This window comes from Aotus nancymaae, unplaced genomic scaffold, assembly GCF_030222135.1.
Source record: "Aotus nancymaae isolate 86718 unplaced genomic scaffold, 86718_ANA_hifiasm-v0.15.2.pri h1tg000014l, whole genome shotgun sequence".
Taxonomy (NCBI): Eukaryota; Metazoa; Chordata; class Mammalia; order Primates; family Aotidae; genus Aotus; species Aotus nancymaae.
Window position 1 is genome coordinate 122,296,102 of NW_026988425.1, and position 22,600 is coordinate 122,318,701.

Here is a 22,600-nt window from a genome sequence, read left to right on the forward strand (position 1 = left end):
CATCACACCTATTTCAAAAGTGACTACATAATTGCAAGTAAATCACTCCTCAATAATTTTATAGCATTTCATAGGTTTAAATGAAATATTGGTTGGCTGCTTGTTTGTTATTTTCTTCCCTTATTCCTTCCTGTCTCCATTGTTAAGCACAATTATTGGCATAAAAGAGGTTTTCAATTCCCATTTTTAGACTGCATTCTAGCCTGGGCAATAAAGCAATATTCCTGTTCTCTCTCCCTCTTTCTCTTCCTTTTCCTTCCTCTTCTTCATTTTTTTTTCTTTCTTTCTTCCTTTTTAAAAAAAGAAACTAGATTCATTTCTCTCACCAAAAAAAAAAAAAAAAAAAAAAACCATGCTGTAAATCATTTATACGGTTCATCCTCGATTACTGATGTAGCTGTTTCTCTGGTCAAAAAATATGATTCCCATAAAACCTCAGGTAATGCATGATAAATCCGGGAGACAGTCCTGATAGTCCGGTTCCCAAATTGCTGCATTAGTCTATGTTTACGCTACTTGCATTCTAAGCTTTTCAGCCGCTCAGGACCCTTCATGGAGGGATGTGGACTCTGGATTTAAGGAGGACCCTAATGGAAATGTGCAGGAACGGAGATCAAGCCATTCAAGGGGCAGTCACTGAAGACCGCTTTCACCTTCCTTCACAGTCCTTCACTTCCTGCCTTAAAGGCAAGGGAGATCATATATGCTTTTCCCCTCACAACATCTACTGCCTGAAAAATCTGACCAAGACTGCATTAAAAACTGAAGCGTAAAGGTACTGTTTATAAGAACAAACAGCGGCCGGGAACGGTGGCTCACGCCTGTAATCCCAGCACTTTGGGAGGCCGAGGCGGGCGGATTGCCTGAGGTCAGGAGTTTGAGGCCAGCCTGACCAGTATGGAGAAACCCTGTCTTTACTAAAAATACAAAATGAGCCAGGCGTGGTGGCGCATGCCTGTAATCCCAGCTACTGGGCTACTGGGGAGGCTGAGGCAGGAGAATAGCTTGAACCCGGGAGTTGGAAGTGACAGTGAGCTGAGATTGCGCCAGCCTCCAGCTTAGCCAGGCTCAGCACTGGCTGCTCTGAAATTTCATTCCCACACCATTCATGCTCTAAAACCATTCCCCACATTGGTTTGTTCTGTGGCTGGATAAGACCCAAACTTTATCCATACAGTAAGTGTTTCTATACTTCACACATACAGGGTTTCCATCAAATCCCTTTATTGAGTCTACAATCCTCTCCAACTTCAAATTCACTCCAATACAAATCTGATTCTAACCATGCCAGCCATTCCAAAATCATCTCCCTTCTAAAGCCTACACTGGCCAATCCCTTTGTTAAACCTGAACACGATTCCAGCTGCTTTTATGACTCATTTGGCCAAATAGGGCCCAGTTACTGGATAACAGGCATGCACCACTAAGCTGAACTAATTAACACCAGAATGCAATTTTCCACTGAATCTACCAAGGGCCAAGAACTGCTTTTCCCCAAGGTTCTCTCTCTTTACTCATCAGACTGGTGTGGTCCAGTGTGCTGCGGGCATTCTCTTTCATTTATACGAGTGCCTCCAACTGCGAAATGTAAAAGTAGGATGTAGAAACGTTTTAGAACTAATCTACAAGGGCTCTAGGTTTTCAAGGACAAAGGTACTCATTTTAGGGAATCCAACAATAACTCAATTGCCTCCACTATCATAGGTACTGTACTATGAGTTTCCCAATATTGAGGGAGGCCCGATCTGTCAGGCTCTTTTAACAAGAGGGGCTTGGATTTGGAAAGGCTAAAGTGCCTTAATCAGGGAGAGAGGCACACACAATAAGGTCACACTAGTCAATTTGACCCCAAAGACCTCGTTCTAGAGCGTTGCGCTCGCCATCCCGCCTCTGATCTTTTCTCCCCCGGCCCGGCATCTCCCGAGAGGTACTCCGCTCCCGCCGGAAGCCCAGGAAGGGCCTAGGAAGCGGGCGGAGGCGAGAGCCAGGAGAGGACCCGCAAAGCCAGCCGCCGGATGCCGAACGCAGGAGGCGGCGCCCGGGGAGCAGGGGCTCACCTGTAGGCGGCCACGGCGCGGGTCTGCAGGTATTTCTGGGCGGTCATGACTCCCACGAAGAGAAAGTTCCTGTCGCGCTGGCCGCCATCTGGAGCAGAGCCGGGCGGCCAGAGCTGCGCCCCGCGCGCATCGCCGCGCGCCCCGCCGGCCTGAGAAGCCGCCGCCTGCCCGGACCGGCAGCCCTCGGGGCTGGCACGGCGCCGTGGGCCCGCTCGCTTCAGCTCGGAGGCGCGGGGCAGGACGAGCCGCGAGGCCAGCACGAAGCCCAGGACGAGCCCGAGCAGCACACTGAGCCAGGCGCGCCGGCCGCGCGCGGCCATGCCCGCGCCGCTCCGCCCGCCGGGCCGCCGCCGCCGCCGCAGGCTCCGCGCGCCCTCAGCCCGCCGCCCCCGCCCGCGGAGGCCAGCCCGCCCTAGCGCCGCGAGGCCCGGCCCGGGCAGCGCAGCGGCCGCCGCGGGCCCGCCGCGCCCATCGCGGCCCCCGAGCCGCCCGCAGGCCCCGCGCCGGCGCTTTGTTCCGCACGCCCGCCCCCGCCGCCGCGGCCTGCGCCTTTAAGAGGGGACCATGCCCGACGCGCGCCGGCGGTGGCTCGGGCGCGAGGCGGCGGCGGCTCCTCCCGCTCGCGCGCGGAGGCGCGGGACCGGCACGACCGCGACGGCAGTGGCAGCCGCGTCCGAGCCCCCGTCCCGCCCTGCCCGCGTCCCCCGGCTGGCTCAGCTCGGCTCGCGTGGCGCCTGCCCCCGTCCTCTTCGTGGCCGGCGCCGCCGCCGCAGCTGCACATCCTCCGGCTTAGCTCGCCATTGCAACAGGAGCCCCTCACGTCACGCACAGCGCGTTATGAAGCGGCCCCGCCGGCGGCGCGTCGTGGCCCCTCTCGGGATCCGTCCGCGCCGCGCGATTGGCGCAAAAGTGAATGAGGGGCGGTTCACGTGGCCGAAGTTTGACCAAAAAAAAAAAAAATCCTCTAGGACGCCCCGCCCGCGCGGTCTGTGATGGGGGCGGCCGGGCGGAGGGGGCGTGGGCTCCGGCTCGGCGCCCGCGGGGCCGGAGCTGCCTGTTATCTGCGCTCGGCGCCCGGCACTCGGCGCGAGGGCGGCCGGTTCCTGCACCGCGGCGCCGCGGCGCGAATCTCAGCAGCCAGCCTTGCAGCGGGGGCTTCTCGGCCCCCAGACTCCAGGCTGCGCACGTTCGTCCCGCACAGACCGTCCTCGCTGCACCCCACGGCCACGCCCTTCCTGCCGCCGGGCCGGCCTCCCGCTCCCGGCCCCGCGCTCCCGACCACACTGCAGCTTTGTCTGCCGTCCGGCGGCGGCCGCACGCAGGGATCAGCGGTTCCGGAGCCCTGGGGACGAGCGCGCCTGCGAGTGGACCGTGAATTCAGTTACCTTGTTTCCTGTCTCTAGTTTCTACGCAAAATAAGAAAAATTTTAAAAAGGCATCTTTAATATTTAAGGTCCACGCTTCTCATACAGTACTAGCATTTAATGGATTTTTTAGACGTGGAAAATGATGTTAATGCGCTGCATGGTAAACCTTACTTTTATTTGCATACTGTGTGGGCATAGCCGGCTAGTACCCCTAGCCTGGGACTTTGTCAGTATTTTAATATAGTCTATCTGCAAAAGTGCCGTGGATTTCTAAAGACAGATTTTGGGTCCCAGATCCTCTACTCCGGATTTTAAGTTTTTTTGTTTTTTTTTTTCTTTTAAACCTCATCCCTGGGCGCAAACGGATTTTAAGTTTTATACATTTTCCTCCACAATACTTCAGCTAAGGCAACAAAAGCAGAGGTATCCATGTAACAAAAGCTTGTGTAGAGTTTCAGTCTTGTTACTTAGTCACCAGTATATTGGGGGTTTCTAATGAAACTTTTGAAGAACAAAGTATTTCCCTGGGCCTGAGAAGTTGTCTTCATTTAATCAAATAAACACAGGAATTAGGACAGAAAGTAAGCATGCTTGGGGCAATCCTTGGACCTTTTCTTCATTGTTGACCAAATGGTTGAAGTAGTATCACGCAGTTTAAATTGCCGAGCTGTGGGAGCTTCAGATAGGCACCTGAATGGTGGTCACTCTTGTTTATTCTTTGGATAGTACCACTTTCTTTGACACTTGTGATTTATGTTAAAAATAGTTCATTACCCACCTTCCCACAGACTCCCTCCCTAAGAGGTGATCCACATCTAAAAATAAAATACTCATTATGCCTTGAATACAGGATTCCAGCAGTGGTCTTGGGAAAAATACAGAACATACAACCATGAATTACAGGCTCGAAAACCATCGAAAGAGGTTTCCAGTAAGACATAAACCACAAATGCTGAGGAGTCACCAGATCCCCCACATTCAGCAGCAGCCCCGTCATTCACAGCGATTTACATAAAGCACAAATCTGGCAAGGTGCAGATGTTCAATTTTGTGGCATACTCAATGATTTCATTATTTTCTAACCTGCTTTAGACTTACTAGTTTTCTTCTAAACTAGAATCCAATGAAACGTATATAAATATGTGATGGGGATGATATTTTGAGGATGCCAAATATTTTGTCCTCCTCAGTATCCTGGTTCCTAGTTATCCCTCATTTCCTAGGTCAACAGCCTCACCTGTCTCACCTGCAGGCTCAATGGGGGTCTTTCATAATGTGGAAAGGATACCATTTTCTTCGTAAAGGCTGAGCCTGAAGGCTTACAGTTTCCTGGAGAAGGAGAGTAACACGTAAGGGGCGCCCCTCTGGGAAAAGAGGGGAATGCCAGGCCAGGCCAGGGTTGGAAGGAGAAGAGACAAACTGAGGTCCTGTAGAAGTCTGCCAGGGCAAGGGACCAATTTTGGCCTGCAGCCTAGGAGCAGGGGAGGGAAGCTTTTGCACAGCTTGAAGGAGCAGCTGGATTGTTGAGCTGAGGCCGTTCTCCTGGGGAGGAATCCAAAAGTGTCCCAGCAGGGGGCCTGGATCAGGAGACATCCTAAGTGGGGATTTCACAGCCAGTAGCAAATACCTGGAATCAAGAACTTCAGTGATGGCCAGAGGCCTAAATAGTTGCACAGGACCGTGCCCCCAGTATGAAGGCCTGTCCAAAGCACACCCCGACTAGTCAATACCAGCAAGGAGCCAGGGAGGACAAGGAGGGTGTGGAACATCTGCCCCCAATGCACACACATGCTTCCTTTCCCGAAGCCCTAGGGGCCAAGGCTGCTCCTCATCCTACGTAGCCCCCCTCACCCTAATTTGTTTTTAAAGGTAAGGAGAAGGCAGGGTGAATCAAAGTTATAGGCATTTCACTGCAGTGAGCTGAGGAGAGACTTTTCATGATTCCGGGCTTCTTGATTTCACTGTGCTATGTCCTTCTCTGTTGAGGAAGTCATTGATCATTTTTCTCATCGTAAGAGAAGAGGAGGTGTTAACTGTTATCAGGAACACTTTAAGGGAAGCCCTGGACTGTAGTTATTCCATGAAACTCCCAGTGGCACACAACTGGCCCAAGAGGTGGACTGTGATGTGTCGGGGATCAGGAGTGTGGGACCGAGTCTGAGCTCCACATGGAGTGAGTTCCACTGAGAGGGGCTCTGGGACGCTGGCTCTGTCTCTAAATGAGTTTTTCTGCTGGATCACGTTAAAGGGTCCTCCGTAGTGATTCCATACCAGTATTTAGAAATGTGTTCAAAAATCCCAGCTCACCTAACTTCCCTTCTGTATTCATGAGTGTGACTCTTTATGACACATCATCAAAATTCATCGATACCTACCTTACTGAACATTTTCTCACAGATCGCAACTTTCTTCCCACACACTTTACATTTTTTTCTGCTGCTAATACATTGAAGGCCTGTTACCAGTATAACATTTCTTATAATTTGCAGCAATTTCTTGGAAACCCTCGGTAAATACCTCAATCATTTGTTGGCAGCAAGCCTCAAACAACGGACAGAGTTCCCTGTAAGGGCTTCTGCGCTCACGCCTTACAGGGGACCTTGGAGAAGTGGTAATTTTTATTGAAAAAAACTTTTAGAAATGCCTGTTTTAAGAAACAGTGAATGCTGAGGAGTTCTAAGAATCCACCCTTTCAGAAGGTTCTGCTCACTGCCTGCAAAGAAGAAAATCTACCGTGACCACTTTACTAACATTGCCACTTAACCTCTGTTAACCAATAAAATGCTGCTCCATTATTAATGCTGCTATTAAACTAACTTACAAGCAAGATCCTCATTAGGTTATTAATTTCGCTCAATATTTTCTTCTGCTTGCAGCATTTCCAGTCAGATGCAGGAAAGGGCAAGTGAGCAGGGCTTATGTGCGGGCTTCAGACACTGGCCTGTCCAGCCCTGGGTGTTCTGGAATGTCCTGCAGTGCCTCGCGCTGCCAGATTCTGCTTATCAGTAGTGTACTCTGTTTCCGTCAGACGTTGAGTCAGTGTGAGTACTTCTCACACAAGTATGTGTCTGTGTGAGTGTGAGTGTGTGACAGAAGACTCAGAAGAAATTTAAATTTAGTACAACTCTGTGGGCTGGCCGGATGGGATATGATCTTCCTAACTAGAACATGTTGGGTGCCGCCAGTACAGGCACTATAGGGAAACAGCCTGAATGTCCTTTGGGAGATAACCTCACGGCAGAGACTGAGGACAGTTGGCTGCTGGTATAAGAATTAATCCTTGTGTGGTGGAGACATTTGCCTTTCCTATCCCTTGCCAAGAAATGCATTATCTTTAAAAGCAGTGCCAGAGTTTTCACAGCTGGGGAGTTTGCACAAAGACAAAGCTTCCATCCACAGGAGGGAAACTCCTGTCCGGACCCAGGCATTGGACAGCTGGGCAGCAGCATGGCCACCTGAGGGCTCCGCACAGCTGGGGCCAGATGTGCGGCTCAGACTCTATTCCTTCTGAAGGCCTAACGAAGCATAAAATTGCTTGGGAAAAACATTCAAGCTGCAGAAGAAGGTTTAAGCTACAAATGGACGCAGGAGAAATAGGGATCTACAAACATCTGAAAGTGCAATGCAAGAGAAAACAGTTACCATAAGACCCGTGGCTAAGTGGCCCCAGGTCATTGATCCTTTACACACCCTGTTGTTATGCTATCAAATCCAGTGCTAAGTCATATATACTCCTAAGGCACGCCTCAATGCTGTTATCCAAACTTGGCAATTAAGGCCTCTCTAGGAATAATCACTCCCCCTAAACTCTGAGGGAAGTAGGTAGGTTTAGCAAGCACCCAAGATGATTCTGATACCCAGAGTGGTTTGAGAGCTACAGATCTCTGCTTTCATGTGACAAATGGGCCAGTTATCCCCCAACAGATGCAAACTGTCGGCCAGCCTAAGTTAATGTGCATGGTCATAGATGCTAGTGGAGAAGCTTTTGTCTTTCTTGGAGGAGTCTGTGGAAACAGAGGATTTCCCAACTTGCTGGTGGGAGAGCAAAGTCATAGAAATCCATTGAGGGGGCACTTTTGTCTGAATATCAGTGTGAATTTTTAATTTTTAAAGACAGGGTCTCACTCTGTCACCCAGGCTGGAGTGCAGTGGAGTGATCGTGGCTCACTGTCAACGTTCCAAATTACAAGTGCATTTACTTTTGACTCCGCAGTCCTACATCTGAGAATTTGTCCTCCAACCATACCAGTACAAAATGACACTTGAATGAGGTTATTCTTTGTGACATTGTTTGTGATAGTAAAAGATGAGACCCAAGTGTTCATGGATAGGGGAATGGATAAAGACACAAAGGCTCATCCGTCAGAGGGTGAACTATTGCGCATCTGTAAACCACAGCAAGGAGGTGCTCTCTCTACGGAAATGGAAACAGCTCCACATGGCACAAGACAGAAGGCAGAAAGAGTAAGAAGTTTGCTAGTGTTTTTATAACAAAACTAGAGTGATGCACAAGAAATAAAAGCGATAGCCTGATGGGGAATGGGGAAAATGAGGGCAGTTGAAGTGTGTGCACGAGATTTCCCAATCGGGCACTGATAAATATCATTGATACCACTGATATATATATATATATATATTTTTTTTTTTTGAGACAGAGTCTTGCTCTGTTGCTAGGCTAGAGTGCAGTGGCTCAATCTTGGCTCACTGTAACCACTGCCTCCCATGTTGAAGCGATCCTCCTGCCTCAGCCTCCCGAGTAGCTGGGACTACAGGTGCATAGCACCACACCTGGCTAATTTTTGTATTTTTATAGAGACGGGGGTTTCCCCCTGTTGGCCAGGATGGTCTCAATCTCCTTACCTCGTGATCCACCTGCCTCAGCCTCCCAACGTGCTGGGTTTACAGGCATGAGCCACCATGCCCAGCCCCTTTTTTTTTTTTTCGAGATTAAGTTTCACTCTTGTTGCCCAGGCTGGAGTGCAAAGACGTGATCTCAGCTCACTGCAACCTCCACCTCCTGGATTCAAGCGATTCTCCTGCTTCAGCCTTCCAAGTAGCTGGGATTACAGGCGCCTGCCACCATGCCCACCAAATTTTGTATTTTTAGTAGAGACGGGGTATCACCATGTTGTCCAGGACCGTCTCAAACTTCTGACCTCAGGTGATCCACCCACCTTGGCTTCCCACAGTGCTAGGACTACAGGCATGAGCTACTGTGCCCGGGCATTAATTTTTTTTTTTTTTCTTAAGACAGGGTCTCACTCTGTCACCCAGGCTGGAGTGCAGTGGGGTAATCTTGGCTCACTGCAACCTTGACCTAGCAGGCTCAAGCCATCCTCTCACCTGAGCCTCCCAAGTAGGTAGGACTACAGCCTAATTTTTTTTTTTTTGAGTCGGGGTCTCACTATGTTGCCCAGGCTGGGTCAAGTGATCTTCCTGCCTTGGCCTCCCGGAGTGTTGGAATTAAAGTTGTGAGCCACAGCACCCAGCCTTATTTCACCTGTTTTTCATGTGTTCCTCCTTGTACTTTATTCTTAGACCTTCCATAATATTAGAGCCTTGTGTCATGTCTTTTTTTTTTAACTTTTTAACACAGAAAAATAATTTTTCAAAATTTCCTTGGATATTGTATTGAATACAAAGGGCTGGGTCAAGGCGGCGCTGCAACTTTGGGACAATGGCACCCTCTTGTGGTATACAGCTAATTCCTGCAAAGCGAGGATTTCTTTAATCTTGGATTTAGCAAACAATGGTCAGATATTTTACTTTATGGTTAATAATAACCTACTTCTAATTATCACCGATTCTAGCATTTTCCAAGGTGATATCCTGGTTCTGGATTTGTGGTTCACCAGCTTGTGACACTGTAAAAAGAGAGGAGCTGAACTAAAAGCTGCCACCTGGAAACTCCCCCTCAACTCTGAGAGAAGTAGGTAGGTTCGGCAAGCACCCTAGATGATTCTGACACCAGAGTGGTATGACAGCCACAGGTCCCTGCTTTCACGTGAGAAATGAGCCAGTTATCCCCCAACGGATGCAAACTATCAGCCAGCCTAAGTTATAGTACATGGTCATAGATGCTAGCCGAGAGGCTTTCGTCTTCCTGCATCTGCCCGGTATCTCAAGCTGCAGAGGAGGTCACCCAGGACAGCTTTTCTGCAGGCCCTTGCTGCTGAAGTCTGAGCTAAATAAGCACTACATGGCTGTACAAAATCCGGAGTTGCCCGGGACGCTCTTGGCCACACTGCCTCCAACAGCATCCAACATGCTCATGATGCAAAAGGTCATCTAAGTGGCTACCTCAAGCCTGGAAAATCCTCATGTCCCCTCGGGGCTGCTGGGCATGGAGTCCGGGGGCGGTGGGAGGAAGGGCCAGGGTTAAAGGTCAGAGAGGTTGCTTATATCATCAGACTTTCATCAGCCCCGCAACACCAGTGCAAAGGGAGTCAACCCCTCTTCCTCCCCAGAGGGGCTGCCAACCTCTTTGAGACTTCTCTTTTCTTTGCAATTCTCCCAAAACTGCCACCTTTTTTTCTGTTTTTTGAAAATTTTTGTGGATACATAATAGTCATATTTATTTATGGGTACATGTGATCATTTGATACAAGCCTACAATGTGTAATGATCAAATCATGGTAACTGGTCACATCAAGCATTTATCATTTCTTTGTGTTACAAACACTCCAATTCTACTCTTCTAGTTACTTTGAAATACACAATATATTATTAACTAAAGTCACGCTATTGTGCTACTAAACATTACATCATATGCCTTCGAATCCAGCTCTACCTTTGCACCCACTAATCACTCCCTCTTCAGACCCCCTGGCAACCACCATTCTATTCTCTATCTCCATGAGAAAAAAGGTCCTACAGATGAGTGCAGTATTTGTCTTTCTGTGCCAGACTTATTTCACTTAAACTGTCCTTCAGTTACATTTATATTGAAAATGACAAGATTTTATTCTTTCTATGGCTGAATAATATTTGATTGTGAATATGTACCACATTTTAAAATCCATCCATCCATTGAAGGGCACGTTTCTTTTCTTTTTTTATTTTTACTTATTTATTCATTTATTTATTTTTGAGAAGGTCTCACTCTGTCACCCAGGCTGGAGTGCAGTGGTACAATTTCAGCTCACTGCAACTTCTGCCTTCCAGGTTCAAGCGATTCTCACGCCTCAGCCTCCTGAGTAGCTGAGATTACAGATGCCCATCACAACATCTGGCTAATTTTTATATTTTTAGTAGAGATTTCATTTCTTTTTTTTTTTTTTTTTTTTTTTGAGACAGAGTCTCACTTTGTTGCCAGGCTAGAGTGCAGTGGTGCAATCTCGGCTCACTGTAACCTCTGCCTCCCGGGTTCAAGTGATTCTCCTGCCTCAGCCTCCTGAGTAAGTGGGACAACAGGCGTGCACCACCAAGTCCAACTAATTTTTGTATTTTTAGTAGAGACAGGGTTTCACCATGTTGGCCAGGCTGGTTTCGAACTCCCGACCTCAAGTGATCCGCCTGCCTCAGCCTCCCAAAGTGCTGGGATTATAGGCGTGAACCACTGTGCCCCACCAACGTTGAGCATTTTTTTCATATACCTGTTGGGTATTTGAGAAGCGTCTATTCAGATCTTTTCCATTTTTTAATTGGATTCCTTGGGTTTTGTTGCCGTTGTTGTCGAGTTGTTTGAGCTCGTTGTATGCTCTGGTATTAATTCCTTGTCAGTTGAATTGTTTGCAAGGATTTTCTCCCATTCTGTGGGTTGTCTCTTCACTTTGTTGGTTGTTTCTTTTGCTGTGCAGAAGCTTTTGAGCTTAATGTGCTCCCGCTCGTTCACGTCTGCTTTGGTTGCCTGAGCTTCTGAGGTCTTGCTCAAGAAGTCTTTGTCCAGACCAATGTGCTGGAGTGTTTCCCCAGTGTTTTCTTCTAGTTGTCTCATAGTTTCAAGTCTTCAAGTTTTTAATCCGTTTTTATTTTATGTTTGTATATGGTGAGAGATGGGGGTCTAGCTTCATTCTTCTGCATATGGATACCCAGTCTGAAAATGCCACACATGAACTGGTGGTGGTATGGGCTTCTGCACAGTTTACCTTGCTAATGTCCCCCAGGAAAGGCCCTAGACCCCACCAAAACCTGAACTCAGGGGTACTCTGAAAAGGTGTCCTCCTGCCTAGTGAATCGAAGGGAAGTCTCATGATCATAAACCAGAAGTGGCATTAAGATACAATTAGCGGGCCAGGCGCGGTGGCTCTCGTCTGTAATCCCAGCACTATGGGAGGTCGAGGTGAGTGGATCACGAAGTCAAGAGATGGAGACCATCCTGACCAACACGGTGAAACCCCGTCTCTACTAAAAATACAAAAATTAGCTGAGTGTGGTGTTGTGCGCCTGTAGTCCCAGCTACTCGGGAGGCTAAGGCAGGAGAATCACTTGAACCTGGAAAGTGAAGGTTTCAGTGAGCTGAGATTGTGCCACTGCACTCCAGCCTGGGGACAGAGCAAGACTCCGTCTCAAAAAAAAAAAAAAAAAAGAAACAATTAGCATTGGTATTCAGCTGCTGCTGGAAGAGTGGTTCAATGTCACTTCAGTGATGTGGAAATCAACAGGAGGAAATTCTACTAGGCTGGCATAATTTGTTTTCTTCTCTATACTTTCTTGATTTCATGAATTTTTTTTTTTTGAGACGGAGTCTTGCTCTGTCAACCAGGCTGCAGTGCAGTGGTGCAATCTCAGCTCACTGCAACCTCCGCCTCCCAGGTTCAAGCAATTCTCCTGCCTCAGCCTCCTGAGCAGCTGGGATTATAGGCACGTGCCACCACACCCAACTAATTTTGGTATTTTTAGCAGAGACTGAGTTTCACCATATTGGCCAGGCTGGTCTCAAACTCCTGACCTCGTGATCCACCCACTTCGGCCTCCCAAAGTGCTAGGATTACAGTCCTGAGCTACCACACCCGGCAAAATTTTTTGTAGAGATGGAAAATTTTTGAATCAATGCTTTGCTTGGTTAAAAAACAAACACGTATGCCACTTAACATTTGTTAAATCAGAAACGAAAATTTGTGCCACTGACAAACACATGAAATTTTAAACTATTTAGTAGTGGTAAGGCCAACTGCCTCACCTGTGAGACAGCAAACATCAGAAACAAGGGTAAGAAACTGTGTCACTTCAGCTAGAGCACTGGAACCGCTCGTGACACTTGCCTGAAACGTATTCCAGGCCAAACCACCTCTGCTTCACTCTTGGTCAACTTCTTTGATGTCAAAGAAAGCAAAGCTCACAGAGACTCCAAGATCGTACAGAGAGCTCTGACCCTGAACCAGAACCACCTGTGTCACGAGGGTACAGAAACCTTGCCACTTATTTGAACAGAGATGATTTTTTTAAAATGGTTTAATTGGCCATGTGTGGTGGCTCACACCTGTAATCCCAGCACTGTGGGAGTCCAAGGTGAACAGATCACAAGGTCAAGAGATCGAGACCATCCTGGCCAATATGGTGAAACCCTGTCTCTACTAAAAATACAAAAATTAGCTGGGCGTGGTGGTGTGTGCCTGTAGTCCCAGCTACTCAGGAGGCGAGGCAGGAGAATTGCTTGAATGCAGGAAGTGACAGTTGCAGTGAGCTGAGATCGTGCCACTGCACTCCAGCCTGGAGACAGAGCGAGACTCCATCTCAAAAAAAACAAAAAACAAAAAACAAAAAAACAAAAAAAACCTGTTGTAAAGTATAATTGATATACAATAAACTGCTCATGTTTAAAACGTACAATTTAAGTGTTGACATATACACCTGTGATGCCATGTGTGAAAAAAGCAACTCATCTGTGTTTTTCCTCTGCTTTCACACAACAATCAACACAGAAGGCTTCTGTGATCCAGTGTGTTGGGGGGTTGTGTTTTCCCCGCCAAGAAGCAAGCAGTCAATTCTGCAGCCAGCCTCAGCTAGGTGTCCTCCAATTCAATTCTGATACCATCTACCTGGAAATAGCATCAGATACAGGTTGAGGGCTCAGTGCCCAAGGTGGCTCCTGTCCCCACTCAGGCACGTGTAAGTCTGGGCCTTTGGACCTTGTGACTGACTCTGAACTGGGGTTCCCATAATCCCCCTTTTGGTTCAGTTAATTTGCTAGAGTGGCTCATAGTACTCAGGGAAACATTTGTGTTTACCGGTTCTTTTGAAGGACTCAGATGAACAGCCAGATAAAGAGATACATAGGGAGAGGTCTGCAAGGGTTTTGAGTGCAGAAGCCTCTGTCCTGGTGGAATTGGGGTGCACCGCCCTCCTGGCACATGTATGAGGTGTTGTTCAGGACCCCATAAGCCTCCGCATGTTCAGCTGTCTGAAATCTCCCAAAATCCAGTCCTCTTGGGTTTTTATGGGAGCTTCATTACGTTGGCCATTGGTGATTAACTCAACCTTCAGCCTCTCTCTCCTCGAGGCTGGGGAATCGAGTGAAAGTCTCAACCCTGTGATCCTGTCTTGGTCTTTCAGGTACCAGCCCCATCCAAAAGCTATCTATGGGGCTGCCAGCCACTAGCCAACTCATGAGCATAGGAGAGGACATCACTTGAAGATTCTAGGAGTTGTATCCCAGCAGACTTGAAAACCAAATATGTTTCACAGTATCACAGACACCATCACCACCAAGACAGCAGACTTGTCTACTGCCCCAAAAAGTTTGCTGGAACCACCTTCTCATTCTTCCCTCCCTGTCCCCACCTCCACCTCAGGCAACCACGGTTCTGGACTCCATCACTATAGATGAATGTGCGTTTTCTAGATTTTTGTAGAAATGGAATCATATGGTATGTGTTTTGGTTTTTTTTTTTTTTTTGGCCTGGCTTTTTTCACATGTCATAACTATTTTGGAATCCATCCACGTGCCATGCATCCATTCCATTCTATTTTGTTCATTTCATTTTGTTGCTTAATAGCGCTCCATTCTATGAACCTACCACAACGTATCCATCCATTCACCTGTTGGTGGGTGTTTGCTCCTACAGATTGGGCTACTACATGTAAAGTAGCTGGGAACATGTATGTGCCAGTCTTGGTATGGACACGTTTTTACTTCCCTTAGGTATTTATGGGTGGAATGGCTGGATCATATGGCAGGTGTAATGTCACTTTTTATGGTACTTCCACACTGTTTTCCATTTTCTGTTGCTACCAGGAGCACGTGAGTTCTATTTCAGCCACAACTTCATTAACACTTGGAATAGTCTTTCTAATTTTAGCCTTTTTTTTTTGAGACAAAGTCTTATTCCGTCATTCAGGCTGGAGTCAGTGGCGTGATCTCAGCTAATTGCAACCTCCACCTCTCCAGTTCAAGCAATTCTCATGCCTCAGCCTCCCAAGTGGATTACAGGTGGGCGCCATCATGCCCAGCTCATTTTTTCCCTAATTTTAGTAAAGACAGCGTTTTGCCATGTTGGCCAGGCTGGTCTCAGAAACTCCTGACCTCAAGCGATCCGCCCACCTCGGCCTTTCAAAGTGCTGGGATTACAGGTGTGAGCCACTGTGCCCAGCCTAGCCTTTCTAGTAAGTGTGTAGTGGTATCTCACCGCATTTTCCTATTGACTAACAATGTGGTCCTGGGAGGCATACTCTCAAAACAGGACTGGAGACTGGATCATTATGTAGGAATGAGCAACAGAACTCTGGTACTTACTCTATGACAGGCAGGGGCATCACAGGCATTCAAAGTACCCATGGCCATGGCCTAGGAAAGTGGACGAGAGCAGAGCAAGGTAGTGGAGGCCAAACAGCTGTGAAGCAGGCACAATGGCAATGAGGATGACTATGGAGAGAGTGGGGTCGCCTGGCTGCTTCTGATGGGTCTCGAGTGTGTACAGGGAAAAGGACAAGCTCAAGTTACTAGGTTACTTAGGGTCTGACATGGAACACAGAAGAAAATTGAGGTCAGGAGTTCAAGACCAGCCTGGCCAACATGGCAAGACCCTGCCTCTATTAAAATACAAAAATTAGCCGGACGTGGTGGTGTACACCTGTAGTCCCAGCTACAGTCCCAGCCTCCCGAGTGGGAGGCTGAGGCAAGAGAATCACTTGAACCCAGGAAGTGGAGGTTGCAGTGAGCTGAGATGCTACCACTGCACTCCAGCCTGGGTGACAGAGCAAGACTCCAACTCGAAATAAATAAATAAAAGAGAAGAGACACGGACACTGAAAGGTGACTACGTGAAGCCCGCAGCAGAGACTGGAGTGACGCAGCCACAAGTCAAGGAGAGCCTGGGGCCACCAGAAGCTCAAAGAGGCAAGGAAGGATCCTCCCCTCGAGGCCAGGAGGGAGCATGGCCCTGCTGACACCTTAAGTTTGGCTTCAAAAACTTGGAGAGAAACAACGTCTAGTTAGAAGCCACCCAGTTTGTGGTCATTGGTTCTAGCAGCGTTAGGAAGTGAATACAGTGAATTCCAGCCCTGCTGGAATTTCCCCATCCCCTGTAGCTGCAGAAGAGAAATGGCTGAAGCCAAGCCCAGGCCTGGCTTTAAGGGCTCCAGAGCAGCATTGCCAATGAGATGCTGACCCCTGACAGGTGTCTAATGCCAAGCGCTTTGATGGGAAAGGAGAGGGACCCTGAAATATGGGTGGACACAAAGGAGGCTGAGAATTGAGAACGCTCAGTCTCCACATCCCTTCAACTCAGCCCCTCTGCCTGCTTCCTGCAGAAACAGCTTTCACTTAAGGCACTGGGACAATTGTCTCTCTACCTGCTGTCGATCCTGCAGGCTCGCTCTCATCCCCCCTCACAACCTCCAGGCAATGGGAAGAGCCTGATTGCGGAAAATCCGAGATGGAAGAGTACAAGGCTCACTGTACACAGCCATCGCTGTGGCATGACTTCATCCGTCCCTGTGGCAGGAGTCTGGGAAGAATCACAGCTGCGGACTCCAAGGGTGTCAGGAGGAGGATGGATCCTATAGCTTGCTGGAGCCCAACTTCAGGAAAAGGAAATCAGAGTTTACTGTGCTGGCCGGAGCACATAGGGTGGTGCTCCTATCCACTGAGCAAGTTACCTATGCCTGCAGTCAAGGCGGCCTCAGGGCAGAACCCCGGGAGCGGGCCTGAAAGGCTGCATAAAAGGGATCCCTGCAGCTCATATGGGTCAGCCTCCCGGGGCGGGAACCGGGTGGGGAGTAGATGTGGAGGGGCAACAGACCTCATCCAGCAGGGCGCATCCCCACTGCCCTCCAGCCAGCCTTCTTCCCGTGCTGCTCAAGCATCCTGGTTCCCCCACCAGCACTTGCTTTACGCTCTGATGAAGGAGTGTCCTCTGGGCCATCTCTGGGGAGTATGGTTGGGGAGGGGTGCTGAGCAAGCTACACGTGGCACATCCATGCAACTTACATGTGTCCTGAGCCTTAGGACCACATCCCTCGTCACAGGGGAGGGAAATTCCGACAGTTCAACTGTGTTTGCCGGAGGCTGCTGTATTCACTTCCTGTGGCTGCTAGAACAAATGACCACAAACTCGGTGGCATTGCTTCTCTCACAGTTTTTAGGCCAAACTTAAGGTGTCAGCAGGGCCATGCTCTCTCCTGGCCTCGAAGGGAGGATGCTTCCTTGCCTCTTTCAGCTTCTGGTGGCCCCAGGCTCTCCTTGACTTGTGGCTGTGTCACTCTAGTCTCTGCCGTGGGCTTCATGTGGTCACTTTCTTTTAGTGTCTGTGTCTTATTTATTTGATGGAGTCTCATTGTCACCAGGCTGGAGTGCAGTGGCACAATCTCGGCTCGCTGCAACCTCCACCTCCTGGGTTCAAGTGATTCTCCTCCCTCAGCCTCCCAAGTAGCTGGGATTACAGGCACGCACCACCACGCCCTGGGATTACAGGCACGCACCACCACGCCCAGTTAATTTTTGTATTTTTAGTGGATACGGGGTTTCACCATGTTGGCCAGGATGGTCTCAATCATCTGACCTTGTGATCTGCCCGCCTCAGCCTCTCATAGTGCTGGGATTACAGGCGTGAGCCACCACGCCTGGCCTGTTTACTTACTAATTTATTTTGAGACAGAATCTTGCTCTGTCACCCAGGCTGGAGTGCAGTGGCAGGATCTCGGCTCACTGCAACCTCCACCTCCTGGGTTCAAGTGATTCTCCTGTCTCAGCCTCCCAGTTGGGAGGCTGGGACTGTAACTGGGATTACAGGTACTCACTACCACATCTGGCTAATTTTTGTATTTTTAGTAGAGACAGGGTTTTGTCATTTTGGTCAGGGTGGTCTTGAACTCCTAAGCTCGTGATCTGCCTGCCTCAGCCTCCCAAATTGCTGCAATTACAGGCTTAAGCCACCACACCTGGCTTCTTCTCTTCTTTTATAAGGACACCAATTGTTACGAGCTGAATTGTCCCCCCTAAAATTCATATGCTGAAGCCTTAACCCTCAGTATCCCAGAATATGACTATATTTGGTGATAGTCTTTAAAGAAGTAATTAAGGAGTGGCTATTAGGGTGGGCCCTAATCTGATATGACTGATGTACTTGAAAGAAGAGATCGGGACACAGAGAGGCAGGAGGGGCCGTCGTGACAGAGAAAAGACGCTGTGACGAGGCAGCACTTTGGAGGGTGGCCATCTGCAAGCCAAGAAGAGAGGCCTTGGAGGAAAGCCCTGAGGCACCTGCTCCAGCTTCCAGCCTCCAGGACTGTGAGGGAACAAATGTCTATGGCTGAAGCCACCCAGTCTGTGGCATTTTCTCATATACTAATGCGTTGGCTCAGAGCCCACCTTAACTCAGTAGATCTCATCTTAACTGGATTACATCTGCTAGGAGTCTAGTTCCAAATAAGAGCATATTCACAGGTATGGGGGGGCAAGACCTCAGCACATCTTTTTGGGGAACACAACTCAACCCCTGATAGTCACCTTGAGTGCAAGCAACAGTTAATTAGCTTAGCAGATATTAAGGCCAGGCGCAGTGGCTCATGCCTGTAATCCCAGCACTTTGGGAGGCCGAGGCGGACAGATCACCTGAAGTCAGGAGTTTGAGACCAGCCTGGCCAACAAGGTGAAACCCTGTCTCTACTAAAAATACAAAAAATTAGCCAGATGTGGTGGTGGGTGCTTGTAATCTCAGCTACTAGGGAGGCTGAGGCACAAGAATCACTTGAAAACCTGGGAGGCTGAGGTTGCAGTGAGCTGAGATCACGCCACTGCACTCTAGCCCAGGCAAGAGTGTGAGACTCTGTCTAAAAAATAAAACACAAAAATGAGCTAGGTGTGGTGATGTGCACCTGTAATCCCAGCTACTCAGGAGGCTGAGGCAGGAGAATCGCTTGAATCCAGGACGTGGAGGTTGCTGTGAGCAGAGACCGCACCACTGCATGCCAGCCTGGGACACAAAGCGGGACTCCATCTCGAAAAAAAAAAAAAGACATTAATGCCATCCTCAGAGGCTCACGCCTTCAGCTGCGCACAGCCAACAGGAGGCATAGGCAGAAGGCTGGTGGGTGGGAGGAGACTAAGGGCATTTGTCATGGTCCTTCTTGCTGTGTCACTGGGAGCTGGCTGTCTCTATTGAAGGCTGGTCTCTGTCAGGCAGCCCTCTCCCCATGTTCTGGTAACTGCTCTCAGGTTTGAGGGCATTAAAGTCTCCCCAATATTGCTAGTCGCCCTGATTTATTATGCCTAATCCTGTTTGCACCCTGGCAAACAGCTCCTTTACTGAATGCTCCTCAGCTAGCCCATGTGGGCATGCCATTTCCAGCTGACCCTGACTGATACAGGCCATTTTCTACGCTCTTTTGGGATTGAGGTGTTGTGTATTGGTCAGAGCAGGAGTCTTCACATTTGCTGGGTAATTCTCTTGGTTATCAATTTTGGGAACAGTCCTCAAAGATCAAGTTGGGGCAGTCTTGACTCAGATAGGGAGAAGTTTCACAGGTGGAAAGATGTATATCAAGGCTGTACGACCCGGAAGACTCAGTTCTATTGCAGATGGCCAGTTGCTTCCCCTCCCTGTGCCTACGCCTTTGCAATGTGACTCAACGGCTCCTCCCACCAGGAGGCAGTGCCTTCCTCCAGGCTTTGCTGGAGGAATCTGCCAACGACCATGCAGACCCCAAGACAGACACATCTACTGAGGAGTGTTAGGAACAGGTACTAATATTGAACACGTCTCCCGGTTTGTGGTTGTTATGGATTGAATGTATGTGTCCCCCCACAAATTAGCATGTTGAAATCCTTACCCCCAAGGTGATGGTATTCAGGGGGTGCCTTTGGAGATAACTAGGTCATGATGGAATTAGTCCTCCTGTAACGGGGCCCCCAGAGCTCTCTCCACCACATGAAGACACAATGAAAAGTTGGCCATCTGCAGCCTGGAAGAAGGCCTCACCAGAACATGGCCAAGCCTGCACCCTGATCCTGTATTCCAGCCTCCAGAAATAAATGCCTGCTGTTTATAAACCACCCAGTCTGTGGTACTGTTACAGCAGCTAAGACAGAGGAAAAGGTTGTTTCATCTCCAAATTATTTCCTACAACTTCCAATCCCTACTTCCATAGAAGTGGAATCTGCGGCTACAAAATAAACCTCAAGTTAGGTCTCTCACAGTCAGATCGTTTCTTACTGGAATGTGTATTTCCTATCTGTGACCTTCATCAGCTATCATCATCTACTTTCATGATCGGCAGTGCTCACTGTCCCCCACAGATCTCAAGGCCCTCAGGGCAGGGCCAGTGTCTACACTGTCCACAGCATCCTCGGCACCCCCAACCCATTCTGAGCCTTTGGTTTCCCAAAGCCATCATCACTTTCCATGAGTTCTTCGTGACCAGACATTTCAACTGGGGTATGAAACACTGCTATCTATCGTAAGCCACAATTACCCAACTGCACTATCACTAGAAGATGCGTTTGTACATATGTGGTATCCACAATGCCACATTTGCCACGTGGTATTAGAGTGATGGCTTCCTTCTTGCCTTTTCTAACTCCATGAGGTGGGCGCTTGTATCAGGCCTTGTTTTAGTTGCCAGGGATGCATCCGCACACCAAAGAGATAACTCCTTTTGTCTTGGACTGAAGAAAAGAAACAATTACAACAAAATGCGGCAGTTGTACCAGAGAAAGACTGGATGCTCCAGCAGTCACCGCAACCTGACCTTCTTCCCTTAGAGTCAGGGGAGAAAGGTGGAGGGAGGGGGGTCCCCTCAGCCACTGTATGAGACTGGGGACAAATGTGGCCAAGATAACAGGTCCAAAGGCAACTCTGGGCACCCCAGGGATTTCAGGAAGGTGAGAAAAAGCAGCAAAAGAGAACGAGGAGCGGCCAGAAACATAGGAGAAAACCAGGCCAGCTCGGCGTATGGGAAGCCAAGTGAGGTGTTTCTTAAGGGGTGCTCCATGATTGCAAAGGATGCTAACCTGTGAGAACCGAGGCGACCCGTCACTCCCTGCCACAGGTGACCTCAAGTGCAGCCTGAATCAAGGCGACCCATCACTCCCTGCCACAGGTGACCTCAAGTGCAGCTTGAACCGAGGCGACCCATCACTCCCCACCACAGGTAACCAGAAGTGCAGCTTCAGCAGAATGGATTTTATGGCAAATGCAGGAAGAGAAATTACGAACACTTCTTCAAGACTAGAGACCATGGCACAATTGGCAAAGGAGAGAGGTATGGGCCATCATGGCGGCTAAAACCCAGTGTGTAGTGTTCTAGAAGGAAGAAGGGAGGGATGCAAGGAGGAGCATGTAGAAAATGTGCTACCAAGTCAAATAAAGCGAAACCAAATTCCACTGGCATTTGAAATGGGATAAACCCAGTAAGAGCACCTTCCACATTCGTAAGGGGTAGGGCGAGGAATGCCCACCGAGGCACCTGGGGCTGTGCATTTGACAGGGCCTTGCTCTTTCCAAGAAGAGACAGACTTGGCATGTTACCTGTCTGATGAGGAGCAGCCAGTGGAGATGGCATGAAGGAGAGGAAAGGAAGCGGGTGCAGAGTGGAGTACGGGGTGGGAATGGGATCCAAACGGCCGCTCAAGTCTTTTCTCCTCACACGTGGCCAAGGGCACAACTCTATCTCCTAAGCATTCCAGTTCAAGACTCACGTGTGTTCATATTGCTCCATGATTAGGATGGGGTGTGCTACACATCATCTAAAACTTGACAGCTCCCAGCGTCTGCCACATCAGTCCCAAACTCCCGCATATTGCCAGGACACACCTCGAGCCCCGCAGCAGCCTCTGCTGGACAAGGCAAGAGCATCACTTAGGTTTCAAACATGGTTTTTATGGCTCTGGCCCAGTCCCTTCTGCCCCAGGGGCCTCAGCTTTTGGCATTTGCACTTCTGCCCCCAATTTCTCATTTTTTCAAGAAACGGCCAAGACCCACTTTCCCCAGCAAGCTCAGTCTACCTTTCTGAAATGCTTAATGCCCTAGATCTGTAACATGATCTTCACTGAATTATTCATAACTGTTTTTTTTTTTTGGATTGGAGTTTTGCTCGTTGCCCAGGCTGGAGTGCAATCAGGAGACCTTGGCTCACTGCAACCTTAACTTCCCGAGTTCAAGCGATTCTCCTGCCTCAGCCTCCTGAGTAGCTGGGATTACAGGCATGTACCACCATGCCCAGCTAATTTTTTGTATTTTTAGTAGAGACGGGGTTTCTCTTATGTTGGTCAGGCTGGTCTCGAACTCCTGACCTCAGGTGATCCACCCACCTCACCTAGTGGGATTACAGGCGTGAGTCACCGTGCCCGGCCCTGTAACTGTTTCATTAGCTACAAGAAGCTCCCCACACCTTGATGACCTGAGGCCTCTGGCTAAGAGGAATGCAAGGACAAATAGGACTATAGTGAGTAGGGTTGTGGACCTGTTACAAAATCCATTTAAGCTTCAGTTCCTGAAAACTGAGGTTAATAACATATCCACTTCACAGGATTCTATGGGGACCAAATAGAAATGGACAGTCCTGCCACACAGTAAGCGCTCTTCAAATGCTATTAAACAAACGCAAGTTTCCCTCTCCCTTCCATCATCTCATCAATTCTCCATGACACCCTCCCTCCCCCTGCACCAAAAGGTGCTAGATATAACAGAGGAATGCGGAATTCAAGCACTGTTTCTTCCCATGTGCTCATAACTTGATAATTTCTCAATTTATGAAAAAAAAAAATCAGGTTTCAAGGTAGTCAGTCACATCTAATAG

The 22,600-nt window shown here is 48.8% G+C and overlaps 1 protein-coding gene across 1 annotated transcript in view; it reads right to left on the reverse strand.

Moving 5' to 3' along the window:
- Window positions 1-2,377, reverse strand: part of CHSY1 (chondroitin sulfate synthase 1) — a 73,401-nt gene extending 71,024 nt beyond the window's left edge. Inside the window, exon 1 of the mRNA XM_012463887.3 lies at window positions 2,058-2,377. Within this exon, the coding sequence (XP_012319310.2) occupies window positions 2,058-2,377 (320 nt within the window). The remainder of the gene's footprint in view (window positions 1-2,057) is intronic.
- Between the last annotated feature and the right edge of the window lie 20,223 nt (window positions 2,378-22,600).